At 36.8% G+C, this 13,086-nt stretch overlaps 1 protein-coding gene across 4 annotated transcripts in view; it reads left to right on the top strand.

Moving 5' to 3' along the window:
* Ankrd17 (ankyrin repeat domain 17) overlaps positions 1 to 13,086 on the top strand; it is a 147,571-nt gene that overhangs the window by 55,342 nt on the left and 79,143 nt on the right. For all 4 annotated transcript variants that reach the window (XM_057773135.1, XM_057773134.1, XM_057773137.1 and 1 more), the window contains exons 2-6: positions 1,942 to 2,095; positions 6,239 to 6,395; positions 7,988 to 8,135; positions 8,350 to 8,497; positions 11,216 to 11,449. In XM_057773135.1, the coding sequence (XP_057629118.1) occupies positions 1,942 to 2,095; positions 6,239 to 6,395; positions 7,988 to 8,135; positions 8,350 to 8,497; positions 11,216 to 11,449 (841 nt within the window). The remainder of the gene's footprint in view (positions 1 to 1,941; positions 2,096 to 6,238; positions 6,396 to 7,987; positions 8,136 to 8,349; positions 8,498 to 11,215; positions 11,450 to 13,086) is intronic.

The following is a 13,086-nucleotide window of genomic DNA, read 5'->3' as shown; positions in this document are numbered from 1 at the left end:
AAACAAAAATAAAGCATAATTTAATACTGTGTGTGTTGATTAAAAATGGCAGTGGTAAACTGGGTGTGGTAGTGCAAACAGAGGTCGGTGGATCTCTGAGTTCAAGGACAGCCTAGTCTACACTGTGAGTTCCAAGGTAGCCTGGACTATATATACAATGAGACCTTATCTCTGAAAGGAATGGGGGATGGGAAAGTGACTCAGTGGTTAAGTGAGCCCCCATCCCCTTGTTCCTGCAGATGATTAAGTTCTATTCCCAGCACCCTTATCAGGCTGTTTAAGGCTGCCTGTAATTACAGCACAAAGGGGTCTGATGCCTTAGACCTCCAAGAGTACCAGCACTCAGGCCCATATACTCACTTGCAGAGACACAGCCATTTTAAAGTGGTGACTTTTGAAGGTGGAAAAATGTCACTGTCATTGTTAAAATACTTTTCTAATTCACTGTTTTTCTTACTTGTGTGCTTTTAGATACTAGATTTGAGCATGCTGTGCTCTATATTATCTATTTGTGTGTGTGTTCTTAATTTATATTTTATGGCGTGTGTGTTCTTTATGTGTATGAATGTTTTGCCTATGTCTATGGACCACCTTGTATGCCTGATGCCTGCAGAGGCTAGGAGATGTCAGATCCCCCAAGAACCGTGTTTGTAAGCAACTTTGTGGACACTGGGAATCAAACTCAGGTTCTCTGAAGAGCACCTATTGTACTTAACCTACTAAGCTATCTCTCTAGCTCCCCATTACTTCAGTTTTAATGTAGGTTTTGTATTGCCGGGTAGAAAGAAGCACCTTAAGATTTTTGTCTGCCTAGGTTCCCATTATTTCTCAGTATGATATCTTGAGTCCAGACTGAGCAGCATAGCCAAACTCTCAAATCAACAACAGAATGAGGTACAGTGGGTGGATTTCTTTCTCCTTAAATTTGTTTCATTTCACTCTGGTTTAATTATAGTGAGTTTATCTAAACATATATTCTGTAAACTTTTGGGGTCTAGGATATCATTTCAAGGTATCAGGAGGTCAAAATTATTGTCCTCATAACACTAAGATGTTATTTGTTGTTTCTAATGTGTTGACATTTTCATTGGTAGTATAAAAATAGTAGTAGGTTAATGTTTTTGTTCTGAAGGTTGTAGCACCAAAGTAAACAAGTGTTGTTTATTGCTGTATACTTGTAGTTAAAAAAGAAAATACTTCAGATCTCACTTTTCACTAATTTTCTAAAGGTTTGTTATCTTATGAAATTATAGGTTTGTGTCTATATATGTGGGTATGTGCACATGAGTATGGTTTTGTAGATGTTTGTAAAACCTCCAGCTTAGGCACTGGGAGCTGAACTTGGAGTCTCAGCAAGAACAGTATATGGTTTTAACTGCTGAGTTACCTTTCCAACTCTCTTTTCACCAATTTTGAGATCTAAGAACATTTAGCTGTTTATTTTCATGACATGCTGCTTTTTGCTTATTAAACTTGGAGTTTTGAAAACATCTTTAAGAGTGATTAAAGTGAACTACCCATTTTAATTGACAGTTTTTGTTATAATGAAAAAGTTAAAATTTAAAGCATAAAGTATAATTTTAAAATTCGAAGTGCAAAGGCTACGGAAAGTCAAGTGTTTAAAATGACTACCTAAAGAGTTGGTACAGGGAAGTATCCAGGATTTATGTTCATAAGCTCAGACCTATCTGATGCACACATTAAAGAATGCATATGATTTTAGTAAATAAAATGATTGCATTTGAATAATGAGTTCTTAATACCTTCAACTTTTAATTTTCTTTAGTTTAAACAATGGGCTTTGGGTGTTTGAATTTATTTAGTGTTGCTATCGTACTTATCATTGGTAGTTATATTAAATGTAATTCCCCCCTCTGGATCTTAATTGTTTTTGTCCTCCTCCCTTCTTTCCTTACTTCTTTTTCTGTGTTTGTTTTCCAGGTGGAGTCTTTCATTTTGGACCAGGATGATTTGGAGAATCCAATGCTGGAAACAGCTTCCAAGTTGCTCTTATCAGGCACTGCTGATGGTGCAGACCTCAGGACAGTAGATCCAGAGACACAGGCTAGACTGGAAGCTTTACTAGAAGCTGCAGGTATGTCTTGTGCTCTTGATAGTCATGTCTTCTTTGTTATCTGTACACATCTCTTGCTACTATAAATGTATGCTTCTTTATTTGTTTGAAAAAACACATCAGGTAAGAGTCTCTGAAAAATAGTTTAATTGCAGTGCTGCTGAGTGAATTTATTGCTAATGAATGAATATTTGATATGTTTAATACCTAATACACATGAAACTAGGTTATATATTAATGGAATATTATAGCCCAAGAGGCTTGCAGTAGCCCAGTCCTTTTCTATCCTAGCAACAGTGGTTTAGTACTTAGTTGCAGTTTGCAGCAACTTTTTGATAGGAATTGATTGCATTGAAACCTCCAGTGTATAATACAAGCTGTCTTTTCAACTTGAATAAGCATCAGTACATGGAAAATCTCATGTCACGTTTATTCTTTTCTACTCTTTTGACATCCCCATGTCTTTGAATGTAGATATAGACTTCATCATAGCCTTTCTGATTTCTTCCATATGTATTCAAGGATTCTCTTAAAAATGCAGCCAAAAAGTCAGTCAAAGGAAAAAATGTAGAAATTTACTTTTAATAACTAAATATCCTGTCTGTGTTCAAAATTGATCAGTTCTTTCATAATGTCTAGGTTTTGCAACTATTGAGCCATCCTTCTGGCCCTAGAATATCATTCTCAACAAAGATGTGTAAAATGTGTGAGGTTTTTGTTTGTTTGTTTGCTTTGTGGTTTTTTTTTTGTTTTTGTTTTTGTTTTTTTTTTTTTTTTGGTTTTTCGAGACAGGGTTTCTCTGTGGCTTTGGAGCCTGTCCTGGAACTAGCTCTGTAGACCAGGCTGGCAGGCTGGTCTCGAACTCACAGAGATCCACCTGCCTCTGCCTCCCGAGTGCTGGGATTAAAGGCGTGCGCCACCATCGCCCGGCCTGTTGGCTTTGTTTTTAAAGTTTTGCTTTGTTTTTCCTCATTTGCTTCTGAAGGGCAAAATCCCCTGAGCTCTCATGTGAAAATGTCTTGCTGTGTTGATGCTTAATAGTTTATGCATTGAAGTTTAGTTTAAAAATAATTTTCTGCAGATTTTGAAATTACTGGCCTGTTGTCTTCTGCCATTGGATGTTTCAGTTGAAGTTTGATACTGCAGCTGTAATTATTTTCCTTTTCTGCACTACTAGGTCTTAGTCTTTTCCAGAACTTTATGGCATTTGAAAATTATTCCCTTGGGTTGTCTTTTCATATTATGAAATTGTCTTTTATTTTCGTGATCCCTGAGTTCTGTTTATGGCCAGTAGCAATGACATAAAAAGTTTATTCGAAAAGTGTACGCATCTCTTTTGCCAACTGATACATTTCAGTGTAACTTATTTGCTGGTTTCCTATTGCATTGTATCATTTTTTATACAGCAACAAGAAACAATACTCAATACCTAGTAATTTGTGTATAAGGCACTAGAACATAGTGTGGCTGAATTCTTTTGCCTTAAGATCTTACAGACTGAAATCAACCTTGTGAAGTTTGTACCTGTCCGCTGTTTGGGGAGGTTTACTTCTAATCTTGTTGCTACTGGGAGAAGAAATCTGTTCCTTGCTGTTGTACCTCTGACAGCTTCATCTTTTTGTGGGCACTCAGTTGGGTCTCTTCCTCATTTCACATTCCTTGATGCACAGCTAGCTCCTTTCCATCTTTAAGCCAATAAGGGCACATAGAAACCTTTTTATTTCTTCATTTCCCTCTCTTTGTTATCTCCAGGCAAAGAATTCTCGCTGCTTTTCATGAAATTCTGATTAGTCAGGACCCAGCAGGATAATCTGTTTGATAGATACCATGTCACTTTATGATGCCAGTAAATTTTATCATGTGTGTAGTCTTAAGAGTTTCATAAAATAGGGTCTGTAGAAATGGAGTCACTTGTTGCTCTAGAAAATTACCAGGGTTTAGTTCCTGCACCTAAGTGGTGACTCACAACCACTGTTGACTTCTGACCCATTTTCTGACTTCTTGTAATCATGCATTCGCTCGATTCACATGCCTTGTAGTCAAACACTTAGACACATGAAAATAAATAAATCAACCAAAGAATAATAGAGGATGATTATTTCAGTAGTTTTCCCACCTGTAATTACACACAGAACTTTTCATTTCTTTGGAATTACCTACATATTGGGATTTCATGACAGACATGTCTACAAGTTTTAGTCTTCTGAATAACAAGCCTGGCTGCCCACACTTTGTTGCTTGGGAGTAGAAAGGAGGCTAAGGATTGAGTACGCAGCGTGGAGGTGCTCACCTTTTCACCATTCATTGCTCCTCCTCTCTGTCTCCCCCATCCTTGTCGTCTAATTGAGGTCCTGTCCAGTTTGATTTTGGAGAATATATGGAGATTTGTATCTAATTGATTAGGTCTAGTTAGTGTCCCATTTTCATGACCAAAACCTTACACTTGTTTCTGAATCTCTAATTCTTTAGTTTATGATCACCTTGCTTCTCTTTGATGGCTGTGTTTCTACTTACTGTATTCTGCTTTCCTTCCCTTAGATTTACAGTACCTTAGATTTAAAGATGTATTTTAGTTTTATTAAGGATGGAATTCCTATTGCGTTCTGCTTAGTTTTATTAAGTTTTAAGAGGAAAGGGAGAAAAAATGATTTACCCTTATCTTTAATAAATCCTACCTAGATGTTGTAATAGTTCTCTATGTTAAGTGTTTTGTTCAGCTGATTAAGTGTGTGAAGTTGGAAAGAATAATCTGGCTACACTATTCTCTTTCTAGCTTTGGTTATTGCTACTCGACATAAGATCACCATAATCTACCAGTAGTTAATTTTTTTATTAATATTTTTGTTGCATCCTGGTTATCCACTAAAATTACCTTTGTGGGCATGAGTGGTGGTACAGTCCCAGCAGTCTCTAGCATTCGAGTGGCTGAGGCCAAACTGCAAAGTAAAGATCCAGGTCTGAAAACCAAAAGAACAGAACTTAGGATCTATGAGAAGTTCAATTTTGAGTAATGATCATTCTCTGCTAGTTTGTTTGGTCTTTCCTGCTTGCTCTTGGAGATTCTGACTAGAATTTATTATAGAGTTGGTAAGAGCTTGAGAAATTGTGGCTAATTCTCATTTGGAAATCCATGAAATTGACTTCATTTCTGCCATAATAGATTTCTGATCACAATTTGACTTTTAACATTAATGATAACAGCATATCTTTGGACTTGAGATACTAAATGTGTATGCGTGTCTTTGCACATGAGTTCAAGGATAGAGGTAAGAAGAGGATATCATCCCCGAGAGCTGGAGTTACAGGTGTTTGTGAAGTGCCTGATTTGGGTACAAAATCCTGTCCTGGAAAAGCAGCAAATGCTCTTAGCCACCGAGCCGTCTTTCCATGCTCACAGCACCCAGGTTTTTAGTAAGCGTCTCGGGTGATGTAGATTGGTAATTTGAAATAAAATAATAATGACTATTAATGGTAGGCTTGCTTTCTTAAGAATATCTGGAAAAGTAACAATTTTGTTTATTCAGATGTTGACTATTTTTACTCTTGTATTTCTTTTGTTATCCTAAATAATTTTAGATGATTCTGAGTATATGTGGTAATTAACTGTAGTAAGTTTTTAAGAGGTAGCTATATGTAGGGTTTTTTTTTAATGCAGTCTTTATTATTTCTTCCATTTTCTTGAAGTAAAAATAGTCATTTACCAAAAGAATAGAGTGATATTGCTGACACTTGTGGCATCAGTGAGTCAAAAATTCTTTTCTAGAAGTCTTTTTCTGTTTTGCTATATATTGACTTAATTTTTGGAAGCTTTTCTGCATGTGGTGAAAAAAGTGACTAATTTATGACTCAGTGCTTACAGCTCAACAACCTCTGAACATAGGTTCTTTTCTCCAAGACATGACAGTTGTCTCAGAGACTCCTGTCTGTCCCAGCATAGGCTAAAGACCCACACCTGACCCTAGTGTGTCAGATCATGTGTCCAGGAACTAAAGCAAGCATGGATAAGCTTTTTAGGTTCAAGGAAAGTTGTTTACCAATGATTATAGCCAGATATGTCCATTATAGTATATGAAGATTATTTTAACGTGCAGGATTTTAGTAACCTGAGTTTTGCTTTGTTTTCCTTTTGTGTATTTCCACATTGGTGTGAAAATAATATAATAGGAATAGGCAAGTTATCCACGGCTGATGGTAAAGCCTTTGCAGACCCTGAAGTGCTCCGGAGGTTGACGTCGTCTGTCAGCTGTGCGTTGGATGAAGCTGCTGCTGCACTTACGCGAATGAGAGCTGAAAGCACAGCAAATGCAGGGCAGTCGGACAAGTGAGTGCTTTCGTGTTGTGATCTGTTTAAAAATGATTTTTCTAAGAAGGAAAGGATTTAATATTTATCCAGCATTTTTTTATGCTTGATGCTATAGACACAATACCTTTCTCTCATAATAAAAGAACCTTTTAAGTTGTAATTTTCTTTCTTTCTTTCTTTCTTTCTTTCTTTCTTTCTTTCTTTCTTTCTTTCTTTCTTTCTTCTTTCTTTCTTTCTTTCTTTCTTTCTTTCTTTCTTTCTTTCTTTTTTTTTTTTGTTTTTGTTTTTCGAGACAGGGTTTCTCTGTGGTTTTGGAGCCTGTCCTGGAACTAGCTCTGTAGACCAGGCTGGTCTCGAACTCACAGAGATCCGCCTGCCTCTGCCTCTGCCTCCCGAGTGCTGGGATTAAAGGTGTGCACCACCACCGCCTGGCTGTAAGTTGTAATTTTCTTAGTGCCAGTTATATGAGCAAACTGGAAGATGAGTAGCTTAAGCAAACTCAAGGTGAAGTGAACACTACTGTCCTCTGACCAGTACTGACAGCTGTTGGGTACAGGAGTGGTAGCTCTTTGTCCAGACAGCTCGCTGCTCTTCTCCAAGGCACCCTAATGGGTGCTGACACCTCCACACAAGTGACGTGGAGACACACAGAAACATACACATAAGTATTAAAAAACTTAAAACTTAGAAAAAAGCCTTTGCTGCTTCTCTTATGTATTTAGAGAAGTAAATGCTATTGTATCAATTGTATTTTTTTTCAGTTCATGTGTATAGTTTAGAAGGCGAGGTTTTTGTTTTCTGAAGTTTTAAAATATAACTCTTGTTTCCAATGAATGTTAGGCCAAGAGACTTTATTTTTGTGTCTCTCAGTTTCTTGTATGCCTGGTTTTATTTAGTATTAGTAAGGATTCAACATATTATAAGTAATATTTTAATGCTTTCTATGCTGTGTAATGAATATCATATTTCATACATAAAACCTGGAGTGGGAACAGAGCATCTGAAGAAGTGTCATTACTACGTTACGGTTTTCAGTTCTTACCGACTTCTTTTTTCTACCTCTTATTGAACATAAACTATGTGGGGAGGTGGTCCAGTGGGTAAGGTTCTTTCTGAGTAAGAGTAAGGATGTGAGCATGAGACAGGAAGTGGAGATGAGAATTCTCAGGTCAAGGGCCCTCTCCCGACTTTTAGCTGTAAACAACACTTTGTCTCAACAAGTAGAAGGGGAGGACTGACACCCGAGGTGAGTGGATGAGTGAATATTTTCCCAGGTACTCAGTTATTAACATTACATGCTCCCATCTTATGTCTGATATTCTTTTACTTGGTGGAAGAACTCAGTTGGCTTTCATAATTCGTAGATATCTTACCTATTTTATATTTTATTAATGTCATAAAATTTCTAGCAGTTGAACAAAAACTTAGTATATTGTTTTTGCTTAAATTTTTATGCTATATGATTTCACTTTTTACCGTGAATTAGACTGTACATCACTGAAAACATTTTAGAATACTGATTAATTTTAATTTAGAATGACATAAGAATACTTCTATCATGTAGATTTTTTATATCATCCCATGAGATGATGCTGTTCTTCTTGTCATAGCCGCAGTTTGGCAGAGGCCTGTTCAGAAGGAGATGTGAATGCTGTGCGGAAATTACTCATTGAAGGTCGAAGTGTAAATGAGCACACCGAGGAAGGGGAGAGCCTCCTTTGTTTAGCTTGTTCTGCTGGATACTATGAGCTTGCACAGGTCTGTATTAGGGAAATAAGCCTTTAAAAGAGGTCTGTCATTTATTAGGAGAAGAGTAAACTGTTTTTCCTGTTAAGCTAATTACAGCACAATCTTGTTGCATACAGCTTGTAGTTTTTGATTTTTAGGGATCTTATGAGCAGGCAGGCATTATAGAAATATTAAACTTTCAGGGTACCTTTTTAATATAGTATAAACTTTTTTCTTTCTCAAGGTTTTGTTGGCAATGCATGCAAATGTGGAAGACAGGGGAATCAAAGGAGACATCACACCTTTAATGGCTGCTGCTAATGGAGGACATGTCAAAATCGTGAAGTTGCTGCTAGCTCATAAAGCTGATGTCAATGCCCAGTCTTCAACAGGTCATGCATACTTCTTTTTCAGTTTCATTAGCTAGTAGCATCCCTTTTAATAATTGTATCTCATGGGGGCTGGAGAGATGGCTCAGTGGTTAAGAACATTGCCTGCTCTTCAAAGGTGTCCTGAGTTCAATTCCCAGCAACCACATGGTGGCTCACAACTATCTGTAATGGATTCTGGCCTGCAGGCATACACACAGACAGAATATTGTATACATAATAAATAAATAAATATTTTAAAAAAATAATTGTATCTAATGAAAGTGTTTTTAAGTGTAGTTGATTGTTTTTATTCTTGACTTTTTGTTCTTTGCAGGCCTGCCACCCAGCTTCCAAAAAACACATACAGAGGCTTATATGAATGCCCGGCCTTAGCTTGGCTTGTTTCTAAACAAGTTTTCTTAAGTTATATCATCTACTTTTGCCTCTGGCCTTTTATCTTTCCCTGTTTCTGTATACCTTTCTTTACTTTTTACAACGTGGCTGTAAAAAGGCTCTCCCCCACCTTTTCTGGCTCCTCTGGCTCCTTTCCCAGATACCTCCTATTTATTCTTTCTGCCTGCCATCCCTGCCTATCCTTTCTCTGCTCAGTTATTGCCCAAGCAGCTCTTCATTAGACCAATCATGTGTTTTAGATAGGCAAAGTAACACAGCTTTACATAGTTAAACAAATGCAACGTAAGAGAATGCAACACATCTTTTCATCATTAAAATAAATGTTCCACAGCATAAACAAATGTTGCACATCTTAAAATAATATTCCACAAATACTTAAATGCTACATTTTTGCCTATGTCTCTTTGAGGTTTAAAATAATATTGAAAGAAATGTGTCCTGTTGGGTTTATTAGACACTGTTAGCTTCTTTTAAAGTATATTAAGCACTCAGTTCGAAAGACTGCTCTGTAGGTGTGGAGAAGTATGGCCTATCCTTCGCAAACCCTGGCTTCCCTTTTACTATTACTGCAAGATGTGGAGAATAGGACGGCAGCAAGGATTAGACTATGACCCTCTAGTTTGCTAAATCGCTGCTCAGGAAAAAGAATTATGCAAACATGTGCAATGGGCAATTACTTTAGCCTAAACTTATTTGTTTTTCTAAGATAGGGTCAAAACTGGGTCTAGTATTGTATGAAATTGTATTTTGTGAGTTTTTTTCAGCTTAAAATCAAATTTAGTTGTGTTTTTAAAAAAAGTTTATAATTTTATTTTCATTTACCAAGTTGGGCTTTCTTTCTTTTTCTTTTTTTCCCTCTCTTTTCTTTTTTGATGGGAAGTTATTAATCACTGAGAAGGGATCTTTGTGCCTATCATCTTGGTTCATACCTGCAATTCTTGCATGGGGGAGGCTGAGTCAGTCTTGCTATATATTGAGGTCAGCTAGAACAACATAATATGTTCCAAAACCAAAACAGTGAATCTTTTAAAAATTATTTGACATTGGTCATTTAGTATGTGGGTTATATAAGATAGGTTTTGGGTATGATGTATGTTGACATTTATTACAAATAATGCCTTATGAAACAGTTTTTGTATTAAAGTTAACTTTAACTTTTGTCTCATTTGAGAAAGAAAAGGTTTCAGGAAGAAATTGCGCAGCTCATTTACAGTTCTCCAAAGGTTTTTTTTTTTTTTTAATTAAAGTGTAAATACTTTACTTCCATGATGCCTGTCTTCCTCCATTGCCTCCCTTTTCCCTTCCAAACCCCCTGATGTCCCTCCATTTTATGTTGTCCCCCACCCTTGTTACTCCCTCTCAAATTGATGGCCTCTTTTACTATTTATTGTTAAATATATGCGCATGAATATATAAATATGGCCTACTGAGTTCTTTTACTGTGGGTTGTGTGTATGTGATTTTAGGGCTGATCACTTGTTAGATAATTAAGGGACTCATCTCTGGGAAATGCTGAATCTTCACATATTAACAGTCAGTAGTTGCTTGTAATTCTTTGTTTAGGGCTGGGGCTCCAGGAGATTTTTTCTTTTTGATACATCTGTGGTGAAACTTCCCTGTCAAATCTTAATTCTCCAGTCTTGATAAGTGTGTCTTGTTTTTCTGACATGTAATCTGACATGTATTTGGTTTTGTTGTTTGTCAGTACAAGGGATTGACCCCAGAATCTTTAACATGCTAGGCAAGCATTTCCCAAATGAGCTAAGTTCCTAGGTAGACCTTTTACTTTGTATTTGAAGTCAGGCTCTTATGGAGCTGTCTAGATTCTCCTTAGATTCATTCTGTAGCACAGGCTAGTCTTGAATTTCTCATCCTTTTGTTTTAGCCTTCTAATAGTTGAAATTATAGCCCATACCACTAGGCATATTACAATACTGTTTTTAAGTAGAACAGGAGGACAGGAAGTTTTATTTCAGAAAGAGAAAGTACAATTAAATAATGCAATTATATGTGTCTAAGTATTTTATTATGGGTGCAGTTTTCCATTTCAGCTTTGTAAATGTAAATTTGATATTTTTTAAACCTTTTACATTTATTTTCATTCATGTGTGTGCAAGCATGTATGTGCCATGGTGCACGTGGGGAAATCAAAGGACGTCTTGCTGGAGACAGTTCTCCTTCATCTAGGTCCTGGGGATCAGACTCAGGTTGTCTGGCTTGGTGGTATGTCCATTTATGCATCTCACTGGGCTGAGATGCACATGCATTTGTGTTTGTGTGTATGTGAGTGATGCTCATGTCTTCATTGTTTTCTTACCTAAACAGGCAACACAGCCCTTACTTACGCTTGTGCCGGAGGCTATGTAGATGTTGTAAAGGTGCTCTTGGAATCCGGTGCTAGTATTGAGGACCATAATGAAAATGGTCATACTCCTCTAATGGAAGCTGGAAGTGCTGGACACGTGGAAGTAGCCAGATTGCTGCTAGAAAATGGAGCTGGCATCAATACGCATTCCAATGAATTTAAAGAGAGTGCCCTTACATTAGCTTGTTATAAAGGTATAGTATAAATCTTTTTAAATAAAATGATGAAATTGAGATCAAATTTTTTTTTATGTTATATAACTTGTTACATGTTTTATTTTAGATATGGTGGAAAGGAGAACAAGATCAAAGATGGATTGTTTTATCCCCAACAATTCAGGCACATAAACTTAGTATAGGGCACAATGTTGAGTAACAATACATTAGAAGTTTGAAAACTTTTTTTTTTTTTTTTTGGTTTTTCGAGACAGGGTTTCTCTGTGGTTTTGGAGCCTGTCCTGGAACTAGCTCTGTAGACCAGGCTGGTCTCGAACTCACAGAGATCCGCCTGCCTCTGCCTCCCAAGTGCTGGGATTAAAGGCGTGCGCCACCACCGCCCGGCAAAACTTTTTTTTTTAATTGATATTTATTGTTCTCTACATTTTTCTCTGCTCCCCTCCCTGCCTCTCTTCTTCCCCCATGAGCGCCCCCCCCCCCCAGGTCCCTATGCTCCCAGTTTACTCAGGAGATCTTGTCTTTTTCTACTTTCTACTTCCCATGCAGATTAGATCTATGTAAGTCTCTCTTAGTGTCCTCATTGTTGTCTAAGTTCTCTGAGATTGTGGTTTGTAGGCTGGCTTTCTTTGCTTTATGTTTACAAACCACCTATGAGTGAGTACATGTGATAATTGTCTTTGTGTGTCTGGGTTACCTCACTCAAATTGTTTTCTAGCTCCATCCATTTTCCTGCAATATTCAAGCTGTCATTATTTCTTTCTGTCATGCAGTACTCCATTGTGTAAATGTATCACATTTTTCTTACCCATTCTTCGATCGAGGGGCATTTAGGTTGTTTCCAGGTTCTGGCTATGACAAATAACACTGCTATGAACATTTAGATCAGTTTTAAGTTAACAGTAAAACATAATAGTATATATATAGTGTTGTTAACTGTAAGTATTTTATAAATTAATTAATAAGCCACATGTGGTGGCGCACACCTTTAATCTCAGCACCCGGGAGGCAGAGGTACATGGATCTTTGTGAGTTTGAGGCTACCCTGGTCTACAAAGTGAGTTCCAGGACAGCCAGTGCTGTTTCACAGAGAAATCCTGCTTGAAAAACCAAACCACAACAAAACAAAAAACTAAATACTGTATCATCTCAACATTATAAATGTTGTCAATGAAATTGACAGTCTTATCAGAGGAAGCTGATAATTTTACAGCTTCATGATGGTTTTGCATATTGGAAATTGTTTAACTTGTGCAAGAAGATATTTGATAATTAAGTGCTTACCAGCCTGAAAATGTTACTAATAGGCTTATCAATTTTTTTTGTTTTTTTTTTTTTTTTTTTTTCATGAGACCGGGTTTCTCTGTGTAACATCCCTGGTTATCCTTAATCTCATTTTGTAGACTAGGGTGGTCTCGAACTCAGAAAGATCTGCCTCCTGAGTGCTGGTATTAAAGGCATACACCACCATGCCCAGCTCAGAATATGAATTCTTAGGTTGGCCAGATTTGCCCACCTACATATAATCATATAATTATATATATATATATATTGCATATAATATAATACACATATATATAATATAATACACATAATATAAAGATTTTTAGGAACTTAAAACTGCATAAACTTGTAAGTGAATGCCTACTTAAAGTTTC

This window comes from Chionomys nivalis, chromosome 6, assembly GCF_950005125.1.
Source record: "Chionomys nivalis chromosome 6, mChiNiv1.1, whole genome shotgun sequence".
NCBI lineage: Eukaryota > Metazoa > Chordata > Mammalia > Rodentia > Cricetidae > Chionomys > Chionomys nivalis.
The sequence above is the reverse complement of the archived record's forward strand: the minus strand, read 5'-3'. Positions and strand labels throughout refer to the sequence as shown.